Raw genomic sequence first — 27,775 nt, 5'->3', positions numbered from 1 at the left:
GAAGGAATGCTCAGGTTTGTATGCATTATAGTTGTACAACACACGATACAGCTTTGTGCTGTGGACAGGGCCAACATCCTTGTGCAGAAGCAACTGCTGCAGAAGGAAAGCTCAGCTTGGAAAAATGAAACTCAGAATGAATAAATCATGGAGGGGCTCTTACAGTCTTGACAGTTCATCCATGCTCTTCAGGTGGTGAAAGACGGCGCAATGCTGGGCACCTGGACAGAGTGCCATTGTTCAGATGTGTTTATGTGCCACGTGAGCCCCTCACCTTGGATTCATGGTTTCTTTTTAAAGCAAGCTGTGCTGGAGCTGGCAGTCTGGCAAAGAGGGGGGAAATGGAAGGGAACAAACGGCTCATGCAGGTCATCCACGAGATGCGTTCTGAGATCATCAAGCTCGAGAGAGAAAACAGAGCCCTCCGTGGGGAACTTAAATTCAGCGGGCAGAAGGGAGTGAAGCGAGAGGAAGGAGCAGGAGAAGAAGCCCAAAAGGATGAAGACTGGAGCCTCGCTAACTCGGGCGAAGAGATTGCTAGCTCTCCAGTGGCTCTCCGCAGGAATGTCTCAGCTGACTCAGGTCTGACACTACAGGAACAGAAAGGTACCAAGCAGCTAGAATTGCTGATGGGGCAATGGGTGACTTTGGGGTTCATATATCCCATTAGTTAGAGACCCATGTGTAGGGTGACCACTTGTGAATTGCAAAAAAAGAGAGGAAATGCACCACCCAAAAAGGTGACAAAAGAGGACATCGATTTGCATACAATTTGCATATGCTAATTTATAGAGCAAGATGTAAATTAAAAATAATTATAATTTAAATGGAAATACAGTCCGTCTCATCATAGTGTGGAAGACTGTAACTACGTGACCTGTGTGCCGGCCTGCTCAGTCTGCTTTCCAGATGCTATTATGGGCAACAGTTCTGATGGTTCTTTATCCTTAAACTGGAATTGGACAGGCCAGCCTTTCAAAGAGTGGACACCTTCAAATAGAGGACTGTCCTCTGAAAAATAGGTCACATGGCCATCCTGCAGCCATGTGGTAGACTTGGAACAGTGAGACTAAATCAGCCTTTCCCAACCTAGGGTCCCCAGATTTTGTTGGACTACAAATCTCTTCATCTCTGGCTGGGGGTGATGGTAATTGTGACCATGCTGGCTGGGAATGATGGTAATTGTAGGCCAATTACAACTAAGGACTCTAGATTGAGAAAAGCTAGACAAAAAGCATCCCACTCACAGCCCAAAATCTGGGTAGGCCTCAAATACATCACCCCATGGGCCAAATTCCCAGTCTATAAAATGGGAACAAAAGTAATCTAAGGTAGGCAATGCTTGTGAGGACGTATGAGCTTTCAGACCGAATAGCACTTTGCAGCATATTAAAGGTTCTTTAGAAATGGTAAAAGAATTAGGCAACAACCCAGCACAGGTTGCACCTCGCAAGAAAATCTCTCCTGGCTTATTGTTCAAGTAGTCTCGCTTTAAGAAACAATTATGATCAATATGAGAATCAGAAGGGGAGGAACTGGGTTTTTCCTTGTTGCCTTGGTTCAACTACAATTCAAATCTCTCCTTTTGTAGATGCTGTAGAAACAGAAATGAGGACCAATGGCTTAGCAAGCCAGGCCTTAAGCCCGGTTCTGAGATCAATGATCAGTTCAAGGAAGGCAGAATCCATCGTGATTTTGTGAGGCCTTTTATCTCATATAAGAGAATGGGGCCTTGAGCAGTGTGGTTGGCCTAAGGGAAAGGTTGACTGTCAGTATGTCTATTTCTGATGTAGGGCCTTAGCCTAGGTAAGTCACAGCCATTCATTATGCTAATAGTGATTGCGGCAGTGGCAAAGGTTCTCATTGCTCTCCAAGAAAACTGTCTCTCTGTCCTTAGGAAGCAAAGAGGCTGGTTCCTGAAGGCTAGAGAATGGGTTCCCAGCCCCAGGGCAGGAAAGCACTGGTCCTAAAGCTGCATTCATCCAAAATTGCCTTCTCACATTATGCCTTTAGCATAATTTAACTCTGACTCCCACTTAGTTACACTTGGAGAGGATTGAGTCCTTAAAAAAAAACACCACACCGATCTTAAGGAGGCTCATTCTGATACACTTGAAGAATTTGGCTATGCAATGATCACAGAAAGAACTCAAAGCATGGACCAAATTAGGGAGGATGACTAAACCATGTATTATTGGTATGGATTTACAACCTGATATCTTCAAATGAGTCTGGCTTATTGTATTATCTGCAGAATATTTTAAGCAAGGCACTGGGACAATAGCTTAAGATCTGTACCATCTCTGAAGGCCTCTGAAGGGGTGGTGGTAGGGTGACCAGGTGCCCAACTTTACAGAGGACAGCCCTCTATTTGAAGGAGTCCTCTATTTGAAGACATGTCCAATCCAAGTCTGGTTGAAAGTAAAAGAACTATCAGAAGAGAGAGCAGCAGGCCCTTGACGTTGGCATCACCAGTGAGGACCTGGACAGCAGATGAGCAAGCACACAGGCCACCTAGGTCAGTCGTCACCACCACGGTGAGATGTCCTGGATTTCTATTCATATATATGAAGTGTGAATTTGTATGTGTGTGTGTGTGTGTGTGTGTGCACACGCGCACGCGCAAATATGAGGCAAATTGATGTGCTCTTCTGTCATCTTCTTGGTGATGCATTTCCTCTTCTTTTGAAGATGTAGCAGTGGCCACCCTAGTAGAAGAAGACTCCTACCATGTATACTCATGGTAATTCCCCTTTGGGTTCAATGGGGCTTACTCCTAGGTAGCTGGATATAGGACTACAGGAAGTGGCAATCCTAAGATGCTTACTTGGCAGTGCCATTGAAGTCAAGGGGGCTTTCTTTCAAGTCAATAGTCTTAGAATTGTGTTGAAAGTTCCTCAGTTGTTCTTCACAACTATGTTGAGCAACAGAGATCAGCAGCAGCCTGAGCACTTTATTTCTAGGAAGCAGGCTTGTAAGTAGACTCACATTATCATCTGTGCTGAGGAAGAACATCCTCCAGCTGGCCAGGCAGTTTTACAAAAATCAGTCGTTGTTGTTTTCCTTTTAGGCAACAAATTACCACCATAGGTGTATTTTGTCAGGTAGGCTAATGAGAGGTAGGTTAATGAGGCAGTGTGTGTACTGGTTACAGTGTTGGACTAGGAATGGGGACGTCCAGGTTCAAATCCCCACTCACCAGGAAAATCACCAAGGTGACCTTGGGCTCTCAACCTGACCTACTTCACAGACCTTTGTAATTTAAAAATGAGGGTGGGGGAAGGATGTTTTGAACTAACTCCCATCAGCCACAGTCAGAATGGCCAATGGTCAGGAATGCTGGGAGTTGTAGTCCAAAACATCTGGAGCACACCAAGTTGGGGAAGGCTAATGCATAGAGTACACTGTTCTAAGCTACATGGAAGAAGGGCAGGCTAAAACTGTAATTTTGTAGACTGGGCTAAATATATCTATATTGTGCATCACTTGCCTCTTAATACTAGTACACACCAACTAGCAGATATTTCAGGAAGACCTACATGTTAACAGCAACTCCATTCTGGTCCAGGTACGGCACCCAGCATCCTCCTTTGGACAATGCTAATTCATGCATGTTGATACCAGATAGTCTGTGGGCCTAAAACAAAGAAATATGCAGGGGATACCTGTGCCAGGAGTACTAAATTCCCAGATGTTATTGTTCTCAGCAAGTTTCCAGGAGAAATGCTTTTGAGTTATTGCTTTGTTTCATTCCTCTAGAACAGTGGTTCTCAACCATTCGTCCCCAGATGTTGTTGGACTACAACTCCCATCAACCCTGACCATTATCCATGCTGGCTGGAGCTTATGAGGGCTGGAGCTCAAAAACATCTGGAGGGCCACAGGTTCCCATCCCTGCGCTGCAACTTTCTCGACATCTGACAGCTTGTTTGGGACTCTCTCCTCCATTCTTTCCCTGATGGCCCCAATTTCCTGATTTCTGGCTTTGCTGGTGACACCTGCTTCAGATCTTCGGCTGCCATGTCTAATGCTTGTTGTCTTATATTCTATTTATACTTCTGTTTATAGGTTTTAATTGTACAAATTTTAATGTTGTAAAGCCGCCTTGAGTCCCAGTTTTGGGAAAAGGCAGGATATAACAACAACAACAATAATAATATTAATAATAATAATATGGATGGGTGCTGAGGAGGCTGTGCAATCATTCCTCCTCTCTGTATCTGGAGCAGCCTCGGTATTGCATCCTAAAGTGTCCATTTTCCCCATGATCCTCTAGTCCAGGGATGGGGAATCTCCAGCCTGCAGGCCTCATCTGGCCCATGGAGGTTCCCCATCTGATCTGCAGAGGTTTGGACTCCTTTTGTGGGGCCTTCCCAAAACTCCTCCCCCTGGCCTGGAGACTAAAGGGGCTTGCGGAGGATAAGGGGAGAGGAATGCCCTTGTTATCTCCAATCTGTGGCCCTCCACGTAACAAGGGGATTCCTCTGCACACCACTTGACTTCCCAATGTGGAGGGTGCTGTTGCACTCGTGTCCTGCTTGTGGGTTTCCCATGGGCAGCTGGTTGGCCACTGTGTGAACAGAATGCTAGACTAGATGGACCTTTGGTCTGATCATGGTTCTTCTTATGTTCTTAATAGAGATACTATGAAAGAGAGAGGCTTTAAAAACAACAACACCCAGTCACACTACATAGTTGCATTCTTTTTACAGGTAACATTATGACTGTCAGGCGTTATTCCATCTCCTCATCTGTGCCTTCACTTTCTGACAACAAACACCACAAACCTGACAAGAGGAATCCATTCAAGGGAGCTCTTGAAGTCAAGGGGATAATCAAACCACCAGCCTTTCCCACAGATGTGCAGCTAACCAACAATGAAGAGAAAGGGTTTGCAAAAATCCCATCTGGATCTGATTGCCTCTCTGGCAATACATCGAATAAAAGGAGATCTTTCCAAGACCAAGTTTACAAATGCAGGTAGGCCAGACTGAATGCTGCAATTATGAACAAAAAAAAGCTTCAAGAAATCCCTTCTCAGATTATTTAAGAATGTTAACAACTTAGTTACCTGATTACTCTAGTGCAGCAATGGACAGACGCTGAGCTTTTTTTTTTTCCTAGAGCCCCCAGAGGAGATCCACCAACCAGAGCCTGATGCAAAAGACACACACTTTAAAAAAAAATTCAGAGCCCAAGAATTTGTTTTCAGTGCCTGAACTAAATGGAGCTCCAAGTCCTTTCACTCAAAAACCCAATCCGGTTTGCCCAAAGGTTTCTTTGTTCTGGCAGTATAATTTGGGGGTGGAGAGGAGTCCTTTTGTTGCTGCTATTGTCAAATAATTGCTCTTCAGAAATCCTTGCTGATCTACTGCAATTCACCCAGACATCTACCAATAGAACAAGATCTCCTTTCTGCCCGCTCCTGCTCTAGTACATTTTATCATATCAGAGGTTCGCTGTTTCACATAGAATCATAGAATAGTGGAATCATAGAATAGTAGGGTTGGAAGGGACCTATAAGACCATCGAGTCCAACATGATTGATATTGCTTGCTGCAGCCATGTGAATGGACTTTGTTTTTTGTTTGTTCAGTTGTTCAGTCGTGTCCGACTCTTTGTGACACCATGGACCATAGCATGCCAGGCCTTCCTGTCCTCCACTCTCTCCCAGAGCGTGATCAAGTTCATATTCATTGCATCGGTGATGCTATCTAGCCATCTCATCCTCTGCCGTCCCCTTCTCCTTTTGCCTCCAGTCTTTCCCAGCATCAGGGTCTTTTCCAGTGAGTTTCCTCTTCGCATTAGGTGGCCAAAATATTTCAGCTTCAGTATCTGTCCTTCCAATGAGCACTCAGGGTTGATTTCCTTTAGGATTGACTGATTTGACCTCCTTGCAGTCCAGGGGAGTCTTCTTCAGCATGCTAACTCCTTTAACATGCTAATTCTCAAGATCCTACCTGTCAATTGTTAACCCACACCCAGTGCAGTATTGCAGGGTGTAAGGCAGGTCAAGTTTGCAATGCAAACTATCATGACAATCAGCTGGGTGCTCATGTGAAGTGCTTTGTGTCACTCAGGCTTTGATCCTAAACACACTTGAGAGTAGGCCCCATTGCGTACAGGAGGGTTACCTCTGAGTAAACATGCAGAGGATTGCACTGTCAACTCATATCAATCCCCTAGGTGCGGTATGATGGCTTTCTAGGTACTGTATATTTGTTTGTCCTCTGTTCACATACATCTGTTTAGAAGGGCTGTGGATGTCTTGGGCTTAGTTGTTAGCTTCCACATGAATACCAGGGGCATCAAGAGGCATTCCCCCCTCCCCAGTTTCTGCCAGCTTTGCCAAGAACAAGAGAATACTTTCACAATGATCTTGAACCTGTCCATGAATGGGATCCCAAATGCCAGTTATCAAACAGAATATTCATGGGATACATTGGCCTGGTTTACATCATCGCTGCAGCCCACCATGTTGGTGGCCATTGTGAATATTCAAGCTGCAGCAGTTGGTCACTGTGGCTTTTCATGACATGTGAATCCAGTGAGGGTGGGTTGTTGCCATAGTTAACAAACGACCCACAATCCATGGGCTGTTTTGGGGTTGTGGGTCATTTGTTAACCACCTGTGCTGGGTTCACACAGCTTGATAAGCTATGGCAACTGCCAGCCATGGCTTGAATATTCACAGTGGGCTTCTGGCATACACTGCAACCCAAATAAACCACAGTAGGCTGTGGTGACCATGCAAACCAGCCCATTTTCTCGCTACAGCTGACAACAGAGAAGCCATATTTCTATATGCAGATCCTTTGAGAGCTGTGAATTATTCTGTGTGTGTTCCACTTGGAGTACTTACTTTTATAATGCAAGTACAGAAGGATAGATCTACAACAGGAGGAGGTGCAGTCTCCCCACCCCCCAAGTGGATGTAGAAAGCAGCTTGCATTTGCCCTTCAACTGTATTCTGGATTAGTCAATTTTCCAAATATTTTATTTTTCCCTTCTAAGAGCTTTTGCTAGATTATTCAGTTCTAACACAGCAGAAGTGGCCACCATGTAACTCTCCAGATGTTTTGGCCTACAATTCTCATCAAGCCTAGCCAGCAGAGCCAATGGTGAGGGATTATGGGAGTTGTAGGCCAAAAAAACAAGTTTCCAATCCCTGTAATATAGGACACATTTGCACTGATTAATCATGTTGTACTGATATGTTTGTGATGAAGAAAGTAAAACATAGCTCATTTTCTGAACTCAAAATATTTTGCACGTCTTTTCTAGGGGTAAAGTAAAGGCTGTCAGTTTCTTGTTACCAGTGGACATGTCACCTTATTCGGAAAATCAAGGCTCTTTCACATGCTGCCCCCAAAATCAGAACACAAAACAGTTAAGCACGATTATTGAAAAGGACATGTGAGCTGGTGAATTTTTAAAGGCCCACCCTTGACTCCAGAGATAAGCTAGCCTGAAGTGATAGCCTGCCTAGGGTTACATTTCTGCAAAGTGCTTTGGCAGAATGCCTTCAGAGAACCACCCAGGCAGCATTTCAGATCACTGGTCGATTGTTAAGGACAGAAATAAAACCTGGGACAGAGACCATCAAAAGCCTATGCAACAAGTGTTGAAACCCAGTGATAACAAATACCTCTCCACTGTATATTTTTGTAAACTCCATGGTTTATTTCAAGGACTGCATTAAAGAGCATTTAATATAGCAATTTTCTCTGTGGTCTTTTTAAGATCGCTTAATTTAACTTATTCTCTTTATTACACAAGCTGCCAGAATGGAGCAACCTGTAAAGAATATGAGAGAGTGCCTGTTTCTGAAGCTGTAAAGCGGCCTTACCCAACCTAATGCCCTCCAGATGTTGGGGACTTCAACTCCCATCAGCCCCAGCCAGCTAATGGTCAAGAATGCTGAAAATTGTAGTCCAAAATATCTGAAGGGCACCACAGGTTGGGTATGTGAAAGAAATACAGGAGCATATCTGCCTACTGTCTAAAAAATGTGGTCATGTCTATTTGCGTTAAGCCTCTGGCAATATTCCAATAAATGACTGAAAAAAATACACATTAAAATAGAGTGGATTTTCAGTTTTCACAGAAAACACTGTTCAGAATAAATGTGTGTATCATGGGTTGGATCCAGGCAGTCATACTTAGAGTAGACCCATTGAAATAATTGGGACTTCAGTCATGGCTGACTTCACTTTCATTGATTTCAATGCGTCTACTCTAAGTATGACTATGTTTGGATTGAACCCCATATGTGCTGTCCTCAGAATCTCTATCCTTCATTCATGAGAATAAGAGCTAGTTCACACATTAACCGAGTTGACTGATATATGCATTTAGCTGCTCGTGCAGTTGAACTGTCAATACCAGGAAACAAATAAAGTGGCTTCTATGAATCAGTACTTTAATTCACAGAGCATGATGCTCCATGGTTATCATCCTCTGCTGTTATGCTGACTATTCATAAGGCCACCAGAGCCTGGATCAGGGCCCATCAAGTCCTGCACTGTGTCTCCAATTGGCACGAACCTGATGCTTTCAGGAAGCTCACAAGAAGGACAGGAATGGAACAGCTTGACTTTGTTGTTTGTCCCCAGTATCTGGTATTCAGAGGTAGACTCAGTGGTGGTTGGTGACTCCGTTCCAGAGGGGCTGTGATTCCATTCAAGGATTTCCTTACCTCCAGCTAAAACTCTAATGGTACTGTCCAAGGTGCTGAATGCATTTTGGGGGTGGGGTTCAGCATCTTGGGTAGTGCTGTTAGAGTGTTGGCTGGTGGCAACTACCTGTGTACACTGGGTATACTACCTCTGCACACTGAGGTTCTATTTAGCTATCATCACTAAGTAGACTGGACCTCCATCATTAGTCTTTTATCATCTAAACAAGTAACCATCACTACGTCTTGTGGTAGTTCATTGTCTATTGTGCACAAGAAGGCAACTCATGAGCTGTCAAAGGTGCACATCAACCAGCTGAAGTAATGTATGAACCAGATCGAAGTTGGGTAGATGATGTCGCTTATGGGGACTTTACCCATTGTGAACATAGTCTGAGAATCCTCATATTGGCAGGAGATGCATGCAATGAATTACAAATTGTGACTACATGAGCAGGCTTAGTATGATAAGAAAGCACAGCAGCCTGGACTAACATGTTGGAGGCCACCAGGAACGGCCGAAGGAGGAGTGGGATCAGAGGCAACTGGAGCAGAAGAGGTGGTGGGTCATCAGAGATGCTTGGCAGGTGTGTTGTGGACCGCAAATTGAATCTTGAAATGCAGGGGCCAGAGTAGAGGACAGGGGTGGAGAACCACCTGGAGTCCCAATCCTGCCCTCCAGGGTTTCCACTGGCCACAGCCCCTTCCTCCTGCCCCACCCCTTTCCTCCTGACCACTAACCATTTGGTGGTGTCCCAGCTTTACAAGTCCCTGCGCTCCCATTCTAAAAGGTTGAATTGCTTCTCTTTAGCCTTAGTTACTGGCAGGAAGAGCTGTGAGATAAAATGGGGTTCAGCTCCTTGGATAGCACCCTTCGGCACCTTGGGTGGCACCGTTACAGTTTTGGCCTGTTGCAACCAAAACCCTGAATGGAATCACAGCCCCCTCCAGAACTGGATTCACCAGCCGCCACTAGGTATACTCCCTCTACCCACTGAGGTTCTATTTAGCTGTCATTGCTGAATAGACCGGCACTCCATCGTTAGTCCTCGTTTTATCATTTAAGCAAGTAGCCATCACTACATCTTGTGGAAGTTCATTGTCAATTGTGTATAAGCATATCAAATATGCTGGTCTCTTCTTGTGTTTGGGCCCTGCCCCTTTGCCTTTGGTCCCAGCCCATTTTTTCTTTGGCCCCACCCACCACTGGAATTTCAGAAACCAAGAGCTCCTCTGAAATTGACTCCGGCTTTTGGGCTAAAAGAGGTTCAGCAGCCCTGGTTGGTGAGATTATATGTACACTAGCACAGTGCCTGTCATTATATCAGGGAGTGTAGACTGCTGTATTACATAGAATAGTGGAAGGTGCAAGTTCTGCGGGATCCTTGTCCAAAGGGCTGAGCTACCTGCTTTAAGGGATGGAGAGCAGCTTTGCCCTCACTACAGCATTGTCCTTAAGTGCAGTGGTTTACATTTCCCCAAGTCATTAACAAATGGCAACTATTGAGTTATACGGTAGGAAACAGACAGGTAACATTCAAGATAGGGTTAACATTTCAAATACCCAAAATACCAAAAACCTTTTAGAATGAGGGGCAAAAATGCAGAAAAGCCAGGAAACCACCAAATGATGAGTGAATGGGGGCAGGGCCATCTAGGAAACTCTGGAGAGCCAGATTGCGACCCAGGAGGGCTGGATTTAGCCTGCATATCTGAGGCGCTATACTCCTGGGTTAAATGTTTTCCCTGCCCTTAGTGGCCCAAGCCATTTTGAATGAAACCAGTTCCTTCTTCTTTGCATTGCCTCAGCCTAGGTCCTGTTTCTTGGTTACACCAGGTGTGACTATAGAAATCAGGGTTGGGGAATATGTGGCCCTCCAGATGTCGCTGGACACTGCTGGTTATACTGGCTGGGGCTGATGGGAGTTGCAGTCCAGTAACATCTGGAGGGCCACACTTTCCCCATCCCTGCTCTAGAGTGTGATGGAATGTGTAGAATGGGAAGATTCTCAGAAAGCCTCCTGCTCTGACCATCGGATGAGATACTGGGCAATGGGAGGAGCTCTGGCTGTCCAATAGTATGTTTGAAGGTACTTGACACGTCTCACTTGTTGCAGGCGTAATACCAGCTGGATCCTTTGGCAAAAAACTGCCATTCTTGCTAAAACATCACTTTGTAAATGGTGAGTGCTTCTTTTCATGCCATAAAAAGAGTGCTAATTCAATACCTCATATAAAACATTTATTGCCCAAATAGGAATTACGCCGTGCACCATGAAGGTGCCACTCGTGGCTCATACAGATGACACTCATATAGATAAGGAAACCATACCTGTATATACTGAATCTGGTTGGAAAGCTCCCTCTTCCCTTCCAGTCAGCTACAGATAGATTGCAATCATATCTGCTGACTTTCTGTGATGTTTGGATGACACTGTGTGGTGAGATGGGTGATGAAATCAATACATTCTATTCACTTTTAAAGGTAAGCTACATGTTACTCATAGTTCTGTGATTCCTTCCTCCACGTTTCTTTTTATCATGTAAAGCAGCTGCAGGTGGTTTTAGGGCTAGTGATGGACTGGGATGGGGGGGAGAAGGGGCTTGTTAGCTCTTTCCTTCCAGCTCCAAATTGCATCCCAAGTTGCTTTGCTTCCCACAATGTAGGATACAGGCCCCTGTATCTTATATCTCTTGGGAGTGGCAAGTGTGTTTGTGTGCGTTTGATTGGGGCAAGGAATATTCCACAATTAGACAAAATCAGGAAGAATGGGTCTAGCTAATTAGCTAAATGGTACCTGCAGGTTGAGAAGCAATATCATTTCCTCTATTTCTGATGTTCAGGGCTGAGTGTTGATTTTTCTTTAGCAAAAATGGCACTGCCCACACACAAGAGGGACTTATCAGCAGACATAGATGAACCCTAGGTTTTGCAGAACTCACTCTCTCTCTCTCTCTCTCTCTCTGTGGGGTGTATGTGTGTGTGAGTTTGTGTGTGTGTACAAACAAGAAATGAAAAGCCCCCCCCCCAAAAAAAAAACCCAGGAGAAAGGGATCATAGACTGGAAACCATTGACACAGAACTGTTGAAAAAGCCTTAGGCAAGCTCAAATGCACAGCTGTACTGATTCAACTATGCTTTTCTGGAATGTAAACACACTTTGGGATAACATAACACACATTTTTAAATATGCCGACACCTGGAATACAGTACCCATTCTGCCTCACACAACTGGATGTGTCATGTTCATACATGTAACACAAGTCAACACAAGTCAAAACTGTGATTGTAAAAGGTCAGCGCTCATTCCGTCATCGCTGCCAGTGATGTCAAGATATGTCGATATTAGAGCACATGCTGTACTATTGTATGCAAAGTCAAGACTCCAAGGAAGAAACAGCGAAATATAACATCACAGAACACACTTGTACTCTTCAACTTTGAAATTCAGGAGCTTTTTAAAGTAAATTGCAGAAATTGGATCTGACGTTCCTGATCTGCGGCGCCTCTGCTGCTGGCTGGCTTCTTCGCTGCGTAAGATGATAAGGATCTTTGATTGGCTGCTGGTCACCATGGAGACTTACATGGGTCTCTGCATCAAGCAGCTTGCCTGTAACAAGATGTTCCTTTTGTGAGAGCTCTTACATGGATCCTGTGCTTAGTACTATTCATTAATACTATTCATTTTGGTATTCTGTTTTCAAAACTTTTAATTTGGTGTTTTTATTTTTTATCTTTGTGCCTTTTATTGTTCACCACTCTAGAATCTGTTTAGATGTGGAGCAGTATATCAATGTGAATAAATAAATAATAACATTTATATGCCGCCTTATTTGCTAAAAAGCCATCAAACCAGCACACAGCAATTTAAAACAAACAGACCTTAAAACAATGAAAATAAGAACGTTAAACAGTAAAACATTAGAGCATGAAAACCACTGCATAATTTAAAAAGCCAAATTAAAAGGATGTATCTTCTTCTTTCTGCAAGCCAAGAGAGTGGGGGCCAATTGCAGTTCTTGAGGAAGTGCGTTCCACAGCTTGGGAGTGACAGAGGAATAAGCTCTTTGATGTGTGCCCAACAAATGGTTTTCTGCGGGTAATGGTGCCCTGAAAAGGCCCTCTCCTGCAGATAATACCTGCTCAGGCTTATGACAAGAAAGGTGGCCCCTTAGCTACCCAGGTCCTAAGCTGGTTGGGGTTTAAAAGTTTAAAACGAACACCTTGAATTGCACTGAGGAAGCAATTGCCAACTAGCGCACGTCTTTCAGGATAGGTGTAACATGGTCCCGATACTATGCATCACTTAGCAGACCAGCTGCCACTGATTCATTTTGCATGAATTGATGTTTCTGGGCACTCTTCAGGGGCGTCCCCGTGTAGAGTACATTGCAGTGGTCTAAATGTAATGTAACTGAGGCATGGATAACTGTTGCAAAGTCAGAGTAATTCAGGTGGGGTCATGGCCAGTGCACCCAGTGTAATTGTGCGAAAGCACTCCTTGCCACCACCACCAGAAGCTCCAGGGACACAGTAGGATCAAGGAGTGCTGCCGAGCTACGTTGTGAGCAAGTCTTAACAAGATCTTTAAAGCCTGGGTCAATTTTGAAGCCAAAGTGGAGAGCGCCATGTCTTAGTGGCTCTGTTTCCAGCCCCAGCTAATATGTGCTGTGTGCCAGGAATCTTCTCCCACATTCCTCTTCTGCTCCGTGGAGAATGAAGCCACATTAGATCATGTAGGTGATGCACTGGTGTCATCAGTGTACCTCCCACTTCAGAGGCCATGTGACTTTGAGGGTGGGGCTAAGCATGTGGCTTTACTGCCCCTTTCACCGTGGATATTCTATTTTATTTATTTTTTATTTATTTACTTATTAGATTTATTAGCCTCCCATCATGGCCAGCTACCTGGCCATTCTAGGCAGTGTACAATACAAATAACAACACAAAATACAACATAATCAACTAAACAAAACAACATTGCTCTAAAAAAAAACCCCACCTAACGCACCCCAAATGCCCACCTGAACAGCCAGGTTTTCAAAGCCCGGTAAAAGCTCATCAAAAAGGGGGCATGGCAGAGGTCACTAGGCAGAGAATTCCACAGAGTGGGGGCCACCACAGAAAAGGCCCTCTCTCTAGTCCTCACCAGCCTAGCTGTCCTGGCTGATGGGACAGACAGAAGGCCTTCCGAGGCTGATCTTGTTGAGCAGCATCCCTGGAGTTGTTGGAGACACTTCTTAAGATAGATTGGGCTGGAACTGTATAGGATTTTAAAGGTCAATACCAACACCTTGAATTAGGCCTGGAAAACAACTGGTAACCAGTGCAGCTCCTTCAGCACTGGAGTGATGTGTTCTCGCTGATGGCTGCCTTTAATCAGGCAGGCTGCTGCGTTCTGCACCAGTTGCAACTCCCGAATCACCTTCAAGGGTAACCCCACATACAGAGCATTATAGTAGTCTAGGCGAAAGGAGACCAGGGCATGAACTACTGATGGGAGCAGATGGTTAGGAAGGTAGGGGCGCAGCTGCCGTATCAGATGGAGTTGTCAGTAATGCCTGAATAGGGTTCTAGAATCTGCAGTGAAAAACTGCACAAAACCAAGGAAACCGCCAAAAGATTGGGGGCTGGGGGAAAGTGGGTGGAGCCAGGGGATGGAGGTATGGCCTTCTGGGGAATCACAGAGCACTGGATTGGGACCCTGGGCCTGACATTCTGCACCCCTGCTATAGACTGCTGGATAGAACACCCTACGTAATATTTGACGGAACATCTTTTCTTACACTAGAAAGAAACAAGAAATGGCAACACACACACACACACACACTTGCACCATTGTTCATCAGGCAAAGCAGCCTGAGAGTGAACAAGAATGTGAAGCACAAAGAAGCAAAAGGTTGGACGGATTGGTTTAAAGCAGCTCGGGGAAGCTGAGGGGTAGTTTGGGGGTTTGTTTGTTTTTCTTATTCACAGCTGTATGTCCACTATTGCAATGTCTCTTCTACCCAGCCACTGCCTTGAATGTGCAGTGAATTGAGAGCACAGTTTGCACAATCATGAAATAAGCCACCATATCTTATTCCCTGTCCTCCTGTTTTGACGGGATTTGCATATGTAGGGCTTTTGTACATTAGGCTTTGAACCCATCACTTTATCGCTTCTGCCTCCAGATTGTTTGCAGGATTTAGGTTGGCTCCTTTACATGTCTTTTTTTTTTCCGGGGGGGGGGGGGCTTTCTCTTCCTTTCTTTATGTTCCATTACACAAGCACTAGGTGGCACTGTGGTATAGCAGAGTTGCGCAATTACACTAGGCTTTATCCCACCATTTACAAATAATACCAGACTTTCCTTTTCTAATGCATTCCATAGCACTCTGCCCAGACTGACCCCCCCACTGTGACTCCCTTTCAAGGGAAGAATGAAATGCATGGTATCCTAGTCCCAATCCCACAGAGCTCCTGCTGTCTTGGTACCTGCTACATCCTTCATTCTCATTTCATTTCTTCCTTTAACAGTGATGTGTGCTTCATTGGGGCTATCTGCATACTTCATTGCTATGATGGGAAGTGATTCTTCATCTGAACTGGGCCGTACATCTTGAAAAGGAATAGAAAAAATGAAAGATGTAATTTGATCTTTACAAGGATATGGAGTGCTCCTGTTCACTATTCCAGGCTGTCTTGCCCTCCTCCATTCCACTCCCACTCTCCCCCCCCCCACCAGTTTTGCTACCCCCCCCCCCAATTCACTGATAGGGGCCGCGGTGGCTTAGTGGTTAAGACGTTGAACTGCAGACTGGAAGGTCGGCAGGTCAGCAGTTCGAGACCCGAGTGCTGCGTGACGGAGTGAGCTCCCATCTTCAGTCCCAGCTTCTGCCAACCTAGCAGTTCGAAAGCAAGAAATTGCAAGTAGATAAATAGGTACTGCCTCGGCGGGAAAGGTAACAGCATTCCGTGCACCTCGGTGTTCAGTCATGCCGGCCACATGACCACGGAAGCATCTTCGGACAGCGCTGGCTCTTTGGCTTAGAAACGGGGATGAGCACCGCACCCTAGAGTCGGACACGACTAGTTGGGGACACCTTTTTTTTTTTTACCAATTCACTGAGCATTGCATGACCACTGAACATGTTCAATCTTCATTGGGCTGTTTTGGGGGTCCCCCACCCTTAGTTTCCACCCGTTCTTCTAAAGGTAATTTTTATTTCTGGAAGTTTTGGAATTAGCCTGCTGATATCTCCCTCTTGTGTGTGTGTGTGTGTGTGTGTGTGTGGTGCTGTTTTGGTTACATACGTGACACCACTCCCAGCCTAAACATCAGACATGGAGGAAACGATTAAATCAAAAGTAATAATTGATGCTTTTCCTTCCTCTACCTTGTGAACATGAGTTTTGGAATGCTTCAGCCCCGCACGCCTGAGACAGTTGAGCAGATGCATGACTGAGACCAGGCTCCCTAGTTGGCCTTCCCATGATCTCATCCTCAGATGCAATTGTATTTCGGACTAGGAAGTAAGTGTGCATTTTTCCTTTGCCCTTCACATCAATTTCTCCTCTTTCCATCAGCTCAAAATTCTTGTCCTTTAAGCATCTGGAACATATAGAGAACAGCATGTCTCATGAGTGGGCTATGAAACAGTTTCTGTATAAAACAATAAGGCTGCAATCCTATACACACTTCCCTGGGAGGAGTAAGTCCCATTGAATTATGAAACAGTTTCCATATAAAACAATAAGGCTGCAATCCTATACATACTTCCCTGGGAGGAGTAAGTCCCATTGAATTATGAAACAGTTTCCATATAAAACAATGAGGCTGCAATCCTATACACACTTCCCTGGGAGGAGTAAGTCCCATTGAATTCAAATGTCTATTTGAGTAGACATGTATAGGATTGCACTGTAAGTGTATCAACATTCTCTATGAAACAGTTGTTTATTATACAAGCTGCCCCCTACCATACACACACATTTGTATTGGAGACATTGCTTGGATTTTAAACTTGATGACAACTTTAATGAACTTCAGTGAAGCATCTGCAATGGTGACACAGTGATGATTTAACTAACTATGCAGCAGCACACACAGCGATTCCCAGCCACCAGAAATGATCCGTGGCTGTTGGAAGGACAGAGAAAAGCCTTTGCACTGATAGTCTGCCACCTCCAATTGCATGCACTGGCCTTCCACAACCTGGTACCCACCAGGCGTTTTGCACCACAATTCCCACAAGCCTCAGGCAGCATGGAACCTGCATGAGCCTGAGAAGCCATTTTCAGTCAAAGCTTTATGAATGGGTTGTCTTGTTGTTACTCACTGATGAACGGTGGCACTCAGGTGAATTTTGCTTGGTACTCCATGGCTCTCCATCCGGGATGCTATATTCACTGTGTCTCCAAATAAGCAATAACGGGGCATTTTTTCTCCAACAACCCCAGCAAGGACAGGCCCTGTGTGGATGCCAACTCTAATCTGAACAAGAATTGGGGAAAAAAATCTCTTCCACAACAGGTTTCATTGTCAAGCACAACCCAACCATCACATCTAACACAAAAACTAAAACCGTGATGAATCAGAATCCAGAGTTCCCTGTGGTGAAGGCTGTCAAGTGAAACAGTATTGTGAGACTATTTTGAATCAGGGCCACAGCAACTCTTCATAAAAGGCTTTTCTGCATGAGGCTTTTAACCCGCACCTTTACCAAAGCTTCTGTTTTGGATTCTTTGCAGGATTAAAATTGGCTCCTTTACACGTTTTTTTTTTTTTTTTCCTGGGGTGTGTGCGGAGGTGTCTTTCACTGCTATTCTATATTTTCTATTACACAGCCACTAGGTGGCACTGTGGTATAGTGGAATTATGCAATTACAAGAGGTCTTTTTAATGCCATTGAGAAAAAATACTAGACTTTCCCCATTAGGAAAAATGCCCTGTGATAATGGTGGCAAAGCATGGGAGAGGCTCTGAAGAATGACAATGTCGTGTAACGGACCCACAAACTACTTGAGTGAGGAAGTACGAGCACACAAAAAAAGCCTTGTTTAGATAGCCTCAAAAGCTGATGCAATTAACAAGCAAGTTGCCATAGGGCATGGAGAGTACTGAATTCAGAGATGTGAAAATGACTTGCAACCAGTGCAACTATATGGAAAGTATTTTAGGAGGGAGTTACTACAGCTGACACAGGGCAAAATCCACCAGGATATTCTCCTAGTTAACCTGCTCTGAAATGAAAAGGAGATATGTTTTTTTAATTTGGTTAGTTAAAGATTTCAGGGCATAATAGCCCTCACAAGACAGGGTACAATTCTAAGATAAAACATAATAACATGAATCAATTTTTAAAATTCATACACCCCTTAAAATGAACAATAAATTAATCCAAAGCATGATAATTAGTGAAACACAGATGGAAATAAAAATGACTTAAGAAGAGTTTAAAAATAAGGAGAAAAAGAATAAAGATGGAGCCAAATGGATTTCCAGAGGAAGTGAATTCCATAAATGCAGGGCCACCACCAAAAAGCCCTGCCCCTGGTACCCATCAATCTAGCCTTTTTCAATGATGAGACAAAGTGCAGGGTCTCAGACACTGATCTTAATGATGGGGGACATCATTAAGACTCATATGGGGACAGGTAGTCCCTCAGGTAGCCAGATGTCAAGTAGAGGGAATGGGAATTTCCACAGGGTTCCAAAGGACTCCTTGTGCATTATTGTAGGTTGAGGGGTTGGCATGTCTGACTCCTTCCCATTTTCCAGGTTGTGAAGAAAAAATGTTGCATTTAGGCAACTGATCAATGAATGCCCAAATAAATAACACAAATAAATTGTGCATGGTTATCATCTGAAGCTGAAGACAGATGATAGATATTTTAGACATCTGAAAGCAGTTTGAAATAAAGGTTTTGCAGGGGTGGGTGGGGGTGTAACTATTTCAAAAACCTGCAAACCCTGTGGGTGAACTATGGGACAAAAGCAGTGTGCTTCTGCACCAAGGGGAGCAATGCCTCTCTCAGCTCATTTTCAGCTCTCTGAAAAAGAATCGCCTGTCTCCAGCCCCAGATGCATAGTCCAAATCACAAGGTCATTTATAGCAATCTCATGAGCCCTGAACATCCTTTACAGCAGACAGCTCTGATCAAATCCTGTTAAAACCCGCTTGTCTAGTTTACGGTGGCTTCATGTGCTGAGGCTACTCAGAACTAATTCTGCAGAGACGTTGATGTTGCCCATGTTCTCCTACTGCTCTAGCAGAATGTCTCAAATATATTTAAAAAACCCAGATAGCTCCATCATGCAGCCCGCAAGATTCAAATCTCTGTGTGCCCTCTGACACTCCTGTGATCAGGGTGATCAGAGTTCCCTTTTCTTGAAAAGAGCAAGCTTCATGCGTGTATCAATCTGCAGTCGTAAAGCTTCCTGTTCCATTGAGGTGAATAGGGCATCCTTGCAGGCACAGGAACTCTGTGTGCACATACACTGAAGCTCTTGCAGTTATAAAAAATTGATGGCCCTGGACTTTGTCCATGGTCTTTAGCCATTTCAGTGGGCTTTCCAAGCCAACCAATGAGGTCTTTTGGATGTTGTTTTTTTAAGTGCCAGCAGAAAAGCCTGCAATTTACTGGATTGGCTCTAGACTTAGACAGAGTAGACCCACTGTAGTCAATGGGACTTAAGTTAGTTATTACCATCCTATGTCCCACTGATTTTCTTTCTTTCTTTCTTTCTTTCTTTCTTTCTTTCTTTCTTTCTTTCTTTCTTCCTTCCTTCCTTCCTTCCTTCCTTCCTTCCTTCCTTTCATTTATATACCACTTACTGTAATGAAATCTCTAAGCAGTTTGCATACAAAAATACTAAAACCACTGTTCAAGTACACATATAATACAATATAATAAAGAGTTAGAACATTCAAGAAACAAAAAACAATCAATCTAATAGAACAGCATTATGATCAGTTAAAAGCTAGGGAAAGCTTTTGTTAGCAAGTAAGTTTTCAGGAGGTGTTTAAAACTCCCACATTTCATGGCTTCTGAACCACCCAGGGGAGGGTGTTCCAGGGAGTGGGTGCCGCTACTGAGAAGCCTGCTTTTGAGATATTATGTGGCTACATTCTGTTGGTCATGGACCGGCCAACAAGGCCTCTTCTGAAGATCTTAAAAGTCAACTGGGTGTGTATTGGGGAAGGCGGTCTGCTAGGTACCCTGGTCCCGAGTTATTTATTCAGTGAGTCTATTCTAAATATGACTGAATATGGATCCAACCCACCACATATAAATCACAAATCAAGTCTTCACAAACGGTAAACAGAAAACAGGTGGGTGTGTTTATTAGTTACTCACTTGAATGGGGTTTCCAGAAACTGGATTCTTTATGTCTTTGGCTGCTCCTATCATTCCCAGGGCAAAGTTGGCAACCCGTTCAGCATGTGTTGAGACAGGCACAGGAACACCCCCTACCACCATGTAGGCATCCCCTATGGTTTCCACCTTTAAAAAGAAGCAGACATATCCTACCATTTCAATAGTCTCTGTTTGAGCTTATTTAAAGTTACAATACAATATTATCAAGGGCTTGCATTGTTATTTTAAGATCACAGTTACTGAGAGTAGAGGAACTCTGTTCCTAGCCCAATAATACAACTTGCCCTTCATTTCCTTTAAGAGTCAAAGCCCTCATCTCCCACTCACCCATCAAGGCACAGAATACACCCATCTCCTCTCTTTCTACTATTGGACAGACAGAGCACAATGTAAGGTGACGATAATAGATGTGGAATGGTAAGAACCTAAGAAGAGCCCTGCTAAATCAGGCCAAAGGTTCATCTAGCCCAGGATTCTGTTCACACAATGGTCAACTAGCTGCCTCTGGAAAGCCCACAAGTAGGTAACAGGAGAGGAGAGAGCCATGGTCTAGAATGAGCACAGACCAAGCCCTTAGCTGAAGGTATACACAGTATACATAGCAAGGCATCGCTCCCCTGCAATGTAAAAAGGAGATAGAATCATAGAATCGTAGAACAGTAGGATTGGAAGGGGTCTACAAGACCATCGAGTCCAACCCCCTGCTCAGGGCAGGAATCCAAGTACACACCTGATTTCAGCATTTGTTGTACTGAGGAGGTTGAGGCCAAGCAGCAATTCTGCCCTCAAAGGCTCTTGGAGTCATGCACAGATGATGATGTGCCGACAAGCCAATTGGTCAACAAGGATCCAATACCTTGTGCTTGAAGGAAGCAAAGGCAGCTGCACGGCTGCGCTGTGTGCTGATGGGATGGGAGAGGATCACAGCACAGCTCTGGCATAAGCCTTGATCCTACATACTCATAGTGAGAATGGCAAAAACCCTGTATTTCATCAGTTGTCTTTGATCTGCCTTTTTAGGGTGTTTTATCCCATGGAAATGTCAATTTTTAATCAATGAATTATTTGAATTAGTAATATTGTTATATTGAACAATGAAGTGTAAATTGTATGATGATGATTTTCTTGTTCAAGAAAATGAAGTTTTAACAGTGTATACGGTTTGTGATTTTGTGTACTGTATTATTAAATCATTGCCGCCCTCTCTTGTCACATAGCTAGGGGCAAGTCAGGGTGTGGGTGGCATAGCTGGATCAGAAGAAAAACGAACAGGCAAGGAAGGGGCAGGATAAAGGGAGAGCAAGGGCAGAGCCAGGCAAAAGAAAAGGAAATTTCAGCACCCAGGTATGATGCATAACCCAGGAGCTCTAAAACAGGAGCTGTTTAATCGCTTCTTCCTGCTTTACCTTTATAGGTGCTGCTGGGAATCTGGCGCCAAAGGGTAGCATCCAGTGTTAGTCCTATGTAGATTGCAATGAATGGGACTTAAGTTAGTCATGACTTTCAATGACCATGACTTTCATGACTATGACTTATATGACCACTATGACTCCACCATGACCACTATGACTTTCATGACTATGACTTTCATGACCACTATGACTCTAATATGACTACTATGACCTTCATGACTATGACTTTCTATGTAGCTTATACCCATTGCAATGAATGGGACTTAAGTTAGTCATTACTTTCAATGACCTTCAATGGGTCTACTCTACATAGGATTAACACTGGATGCTACCCAAAGAAAGCAGGGCAAGTTATACAGCCTCTGGTGAGCTCCCATTTCAATCCAGGGCAGAGCTAAGAAGAAATTATTCTAGACATCTATTCCCTTTCCTCCTACTAATGTCACTTTCATAAAATTAACCAGGACACTTTTACTGTGCAAATACCTTGTAGACATCATGCACTGTGGTTAGCCTGTCAAATCGCAGATACATTGCATTTAACATGAGGACTATCTGAATAGGTTCACACTGGGCACAAATGTTGGTAAAAGTTACAACATCACTGAATAATACAGTGCACTCTTTAAACTCGCCTGCAAGAAGGAGGAAAAGAGGACAAATTTTAGAAGAACTTTTGTAGTTTAGGAATAAACTGGACCAAAAATCATATCTGTTCTGCACTCACGGAATTCATTCATTCATCCATCCATCCATCCATTCATTCATTCATTTGATATGCTACCGTCTGTTTATAAATTAGATATTTCTAAGAGAATTTAAAAACAAAATTATTGATACAGGTTCTTAGTTGCCTTGTCAATAAAAACAGCCCAAGGAGACATACAAAGGATAAAAGAAATACAACAAAACAAATACAGCAAAAGATCAAAACAGCTGGCTAATGCACAGTGTTATATATAAGGCCATGATCTAGTCCAGGGGCAGGCCCCTCCAGATGTTTTGGCCTACAATTCCCATCATCCCTAACCATTGACCATGTTGATCAGCTAGGGCTTATGGAAGTTGTATGCCAAAAACCTGGAGGGTCCCAAGTTGCCCACCCCTGGTCTAGCCAAAGTAAGTTCCATTTAAGTAAGTTCCATTTAAGTAAGTTCCATTCAAGTTCCATTGGTTTCATCATAAGTGTTAAGTATAAGCTTAATTCTCCATATGAAATCAGAAGAGGACCACACCAATGGTGGACAGACAGAAGCTTACGAAGCAAGGCATGAATGCAGCCTCTCTCATTTCTTTTACACCCCGTCATCTGATATTCAGAGGTCCGTGACTTCTGAGCAGTGGAGGTGCACTTGCATTGGAATCAATGGGGTTTAAAGTCCCTGATGTTGACTGGAAGGTGTACTAAACAGCCTTCTCTGTAGTGGCCCCCTGTCTGTGGGATCCCCTTCTCAGAGAGATCCACCTGGCATTTTCACTACATATATTTAAATGGCAGGTTGGGACCTTCCTCTTCCAGCAGACATTTCATTTCTAATCTGTTGCTCTGATTATTAACTTTACTGCTGGCTTTTAAATATTTTTGATGTTGTAATACTTCGATATTTTTATTGTTGCATTTGTTGTTTGGGTTGTTATTTTATTGTTGTTTTGGTTTTTTATGTAAACTGCCCTGAGGGCATGTGCCAGTTGGGGGATATATAAGTTAAATAAATAAATAAATAAATAAATAAATAAATAAAGCTTACATAGAATGATCATGCTGTTCCCCACTGACAGAAGTAGAGTAGGGAGAAAAGGAGCCTAGCCCACCTTTGCTCTGAGGCCCATCAGTCCCCTCAGTGGCCCAGAGACTTATTTTGTTCCTTGGTTGGAAGCTCATCTTTCCTAAAAATCTAACCCTTGTTCTCAAAAGCTGAGCCATTGCATATCACAGTCCAGACAGTTTTCTCCAGACATTTTGTCCACATCAGGTTCATTCACCTGCCTCAACTCGTTTCCCTTCTTTGAGCTGGTTGGCCACATGTTTAGGGAGCATGGCATACAGGAGGGCTTCGGTTTTCTTCTTCTCTTCCTCCAGATGCTTGGACAGTATCCGCAATTCCTCTTTCTTCCTCTCAAGCTGATTGGAGAGCTCCATCTCAGCCAGCCTCTGTTGGTTGAGAAGGATCAAATCCCTGGTGACGTCATGAGGAGCGATGTCCGCAATGTGCATGTGCCTCTCTTCCAGCTCGTGCAGCGTGCGCAGGAGAGGGGAGCAAAGGTAGAGCATACACTGAACAGACTCCATCCAGATCATCTGCCCTGGTTCAGACAAATGCATCATCATGGGTAGGCTTCCTGCATGCCAATCCTTTTAGTTATTCAAACTGTTAGTATTCTTTTTTCAGTTTGCACACACAATGGTAAGGGAAGCATCCAGTGGCCTCATTCTGTTAGCGCAAAGGACATTGTGCTAGCGGAAGCTAGGTTCTGAACTATGTGCAAGAGAATAATCCAACTAAAGTTACATTTGTGCAAGCATGGTTGCACCAGCAATTTTGTATAACTCATGTGCAATGCATTGTGCAACACATTGTGCAACTGGCTGCATAACTGCTTTGTACCTGTTGTGCAACTGGTTGTGCATTCTGCTTGTGTAACTGCTTATGCAACTGTTTGTACCTGTTGTGCAATGTGTTGGTCAATGCATTGTGCAATCTGTTACACAACTGCACAGACAACCAGTTGCGCAAGCATAATGGGTAACCAATGGAAAGTGCCATACTCAGTGCCATACTCAGCGGAGCTCTGTTAGCGCTATTGCAGAATGTCACTGTTGGATACTGCCCCAAATCCTTCCCATCCCCTTCTACTCCACTCAGAACAGTTGTCTCAACTATTATGATGAGGACAATGTTTCCAATTTCAGGGATTGGGGAGGGAAGAAATTTCAGGGATGGGGGAGGGAGGGTTGATCCCAGATTTTCAGCAAGGGCTATGTTGAAAGATTAAATTTTTAAATACCTTACTGGATATCTTCAAACAGAGGGTAGACAGCCATCTATTGGGAATTCACTAATTCTGGATTTCCTGTATATTATTATTACTATTACATTTATATCCCACTTTTTTTTCCTCTTGGAAGGAATCCAAGAGGAGTTACATGATCTTCATCCGCTCCATTTTATTTTATCCTCACAACAACCCTGTGAAGTAGGTTAGGCTGAGAGTCAGTGACTGGCCCAAAGCCACCCAGTGTCAAGTTCCCTTGGCCCCCACCTTCCTCATGCATACAAGAAGAGAGGCTTCAGTCTCATGCCTTTAGTTCACTATCAACAGGTGCATCAACAGATATGCAAATCCCCGAAGACTCTCAGGCTACAAAGGAATAACAGCAGGGAATCCAAATGGGAGCTACAATGTTGCCAGCAGTTTGAAACATGACTTGCTGGCTACTTAGGGAGGGAAACCCCTCCCTTCCAGTAATGCTCCCCTATGTTGACCCTCATGCATCGCCAACCCGGTCGACCATCTCTAATTTTCCCCGCTTCACTCTGCGTCACAGTCTAGCATCCTTCAGGTCACACTCCACCCTCTCCTCCTCCTCCTGGATTCTCATGGGGTGGGGTGGGGTGGGGTGGGGTGGGGGACTTCAGGCCCAGCCATCTGGGTGCTAGCATCCTGGGAAGCACGCCTATCCATATATGAACCCGGTCGAGAAGATGCCTCCCCCGGTTCTGGCTGTTCCCCTTCTGAATCTGAACTGCTATCTCCATATGCTCAGAATCAATCCTGACACCCAGTGAGCTTCATGGCTGAGTGGGGACAAGAACCTGAATCTCCCAAGTCCGAGTCCAACACTCTGACCACTACACCACATTGGTGGACCAAAAAGCGTACAAGGCCACCTACAACTCTATGTCTATGATCCTATAGAAGCAATTGTTGTGGCTGCTGCATTATACATTTTAATAACTATAGCACTGTTATCAATGCAGATCAAAGAATCGCATGCTTCATGTCCCTAAGCCAAAGGATTTGTGCCTTTGTCATGCATACCCACTAGACAGACCTATCTTACTGTTTGTGACAATAGTGAGCCAGCGTGTGGAACCAGGATGCTGACCAGAAATAAGGCCAGCCCTATCATGAGGGAGACTGAGGTGGCTGCCTCAGGTGACGAGTGCTGGGGTGGCAGCCAAGAGGAGCAGTGAGTGAGCAGATGCAAGATGCTGGAATACAGAGCTGGTGTGTCATGTAGCAGGCCGCTGTGCCTACTCAAGAGTGTTTTTTAAAAATGGACAAAAGAGACATAGCTGCCAGATATGAATTTAAAGTAATGTCTGTTTTGGCCCCAGTTAATGGAGAAGGATTCAGTCATGTGAGCCCCCACCTGTAGTCAGAAGTGGTACAGTCCAGACACAGGGCTACTTCCTTGGTGTGAAATACTTCTTTGTCTCCCATAGCTAGGGCTCGTACCCACCCAGCTGCAGTGGAGGTTGGTGGTTCCAATGTCAATGGGGTGGTGAATCCTCTCTGGGTTTCAGTCAGAACCAGTCAGAACTCTAAAGGAGCTCTCCAAGGTGCTCCTTGGATAGCTCCTTTAGAGTTCTGACTGGTTCTGACTGAAGCCTGGAGTGGGTTCACCACTCCACTGACATTGGAGCCACCAGCCTCCATCACCCAGCTGACTCTTTGATTAGTTACATGAATACCTCTCGGCCTCAATATTTATTGAGAAAGCAAGCTAGTACCTCTTAGCTCTAACATAGGACGCTGCTTCCAGGATTCTGGCATCATCTCTCTCTTGGTCCGGAAAACAAATTGGCTATTGATGAATTTCTGAACACTGGAGATGGTGAATTTTACTTCAGGGCGTACAATACTGAAGTACTGATTGAGGCGGATACCCATCGTTTGAAGGCCAGGCACAATCTTTTGAATGCTGACTCCGGCTTGCTTCACTCTGAGCTTAAAAACAGATATATTTTAAAGGACTCATGAGCATCCTTGCGCTATTTTTGTTCAGCCACCGGTTGAACTTCTTTTTATAAATACCTCTGGAGCAGAGGTTGTCTGCAACCCTCCTTAAATGCTCCAAATTCTGAAAGTCTGGATCCAAACAGCCCTAATACTCATGTCTCTTGCTGCCCCCACAGTCTCCACACACTCACCTATCCTCATCCTTCTTCCATGCACAGGGTTGCATTCAATGTTAGTCCTACTTAGAGTAGAGTAGACTCAATGAAATGAATGAAATTAGAGTCTAACTTCAGGGTGTTGAATCTCTTTCAGTCCAAGTGCTGAATTCATTTTCAAAGAAGCTCTTGGGGGCCACATTCCAGTGGTGGGTGGGGTCAGAGGCAAAATGGGTGGGGCAAAAATACCAAAAATAGCATCATATTGTAGCTTAAAGCTTCTTACTACTGGTAACTAAGGGCTTCTCCACACAGGGTTTTTTTTTTTAAATCCTGCAATATTACTGGGGTTTCTGCTTCCAGATTCTTTGTGGGATTAAAATCGGCCCTTTATATGCACTTCCCTTCTCCCCTTTTTTCTCCTTTATCTGCAAGTTCTATATGTTTCATTATACAGCCACTAGATGGTGCTGTTGTTATAGCGCCATTTCCTCTTTACACAGACAAATTCAAACTGCTTCTTTTTATAAGCTCATTATTTCCAATTCAAATTAAGCTGTGGAAATGTTCAGAAACCACGGGACAGGTGCTGGAGGTTGATGACGTCATGTAAATGACCCGCAAACTTCCATGAGTAACCAGTCTCAATCGCAGGATAAAAGCCCTATGTGAAGAAGCCCTAAGTCTTAGGAGATACATTTCAACCTGTTAGAATGGGGGGGGGGCACGCAAAACCAGGGAAAGCACCAAACAATTGGTGGTGGGGGAAAGAGGGTGGGGCCAGGGAAAAGAGGTGCAGCCATCTGGAGAACCCCAGAGGGCCGGATTGGGACCCTGGATGGACCAGATTTGTCCTGTGGCCTGAGGCTCAGTACCCTTGACTTAGACCAACATTACATACAACCCATTCAATACAACCCGTAGGTATCTACACCCAGACTCTGGACTACCACATCATCATATTGACTGATCTTTGTTGTATCATGCTACTACGTTCCAATGACTGTACTGGAGTTATGGTTAGAAGTAGGCAAGACACAGCACCTCATCTGGGAACACTACCAGAAGTAACCTGATGTTACAAGGGGTTATTATCTCAGGATAACTGATCATGTAAACAAGCTTCTAGCATTCAATACTAAACAATAACAGTAGTGGTTCTTGTACTAGGTGATTTAGGGAGCAATCCTATGACCACTAG

General features: G+C 44.2%; 2 protein-coding genes across 2 annotated transcripts in view; one reads left to right on the top strand and one right to left on the bottom strand.

Annotated features, from left to right (window-relative positions):
- Positions 1-341: 341 nt before the first annotated feature.
- On the top strand, positions 342-7,420 carry CCDC195 (coiled-coil domain containing 195). Its single transcript, XM_084842027.1, has 3 exons — positions 342-606; positions 4,713-4,980; positions 7,285-7,420. The coding sequence occupies exons 1-3, from the start codon at positions 342-344 to the stop codon at positions 7,418-7,420; spliced, it is 669 nt and encodes a 222-aa protein (XP_084698153.1).
- A 4,716-nt stretch (positions 7,421-12,136) lies between these two features.
- The window catches only part of LOC146351352 (guanylate cyclase soluble subunit beta-2-like), a 40,719-nt gene continuing 25,080 nt past the window's right edge, over positions 12,137-27,775 (bottom strand). The window contains exons 10-17 of the mRNA XM_084845690.1: positions 26,191-26,407; positions 23,438-23,758; positions 21,941-22,089; positions 20,022-20,168; positions 17,000-17,154; positions 16,058-16,272; positions 15,156-15,278; positions 12,137-12,288 (exon numbers count right to left, since the gene is read on the bottom strand). Coding sequence (XP_084701816.1) covers positions 12,137-12,288; positions 15,156-15,278; positions 16,058-16,272; positions 17,000-17,154; positions 20,022-20,168; positions 21,941-22,089; positions 23,438-23,758; positions 26,191-26,407 — 1,479 coding nt within the window. The remainder of the gene's footprint in view (positions 12,289-15,155; positions 15,279-16,057; positions 16,273-16,999; positions 17,155-20,021; positions 20,169-21,940; positions 22,090-23,437; positions 23,759-26,190; positions 26,408-27,775) is intronic.

The sequence above is a fragment of the Heloderma suspectum genome, chromosome 3 (genome assembly GCF_057233095.1).
Source record: "Heloderma suspectum isolate Gila_16-S chromosome 3, 16-S_ref, whole genome shotgun sequence".
In the NCBI taxonomy this organism is placed as follows: Eukaryota; Metazoa; Chordata; class Lepidosauria; order Squamata; family Helodermatidae; genus Heloderma; species Heloderma suspectum.
The sequence above is the reverse complement of the archived record's forward strand: the minus strand, read 5'-3'. Positions and strand labels throughout refer to the sequence as shown.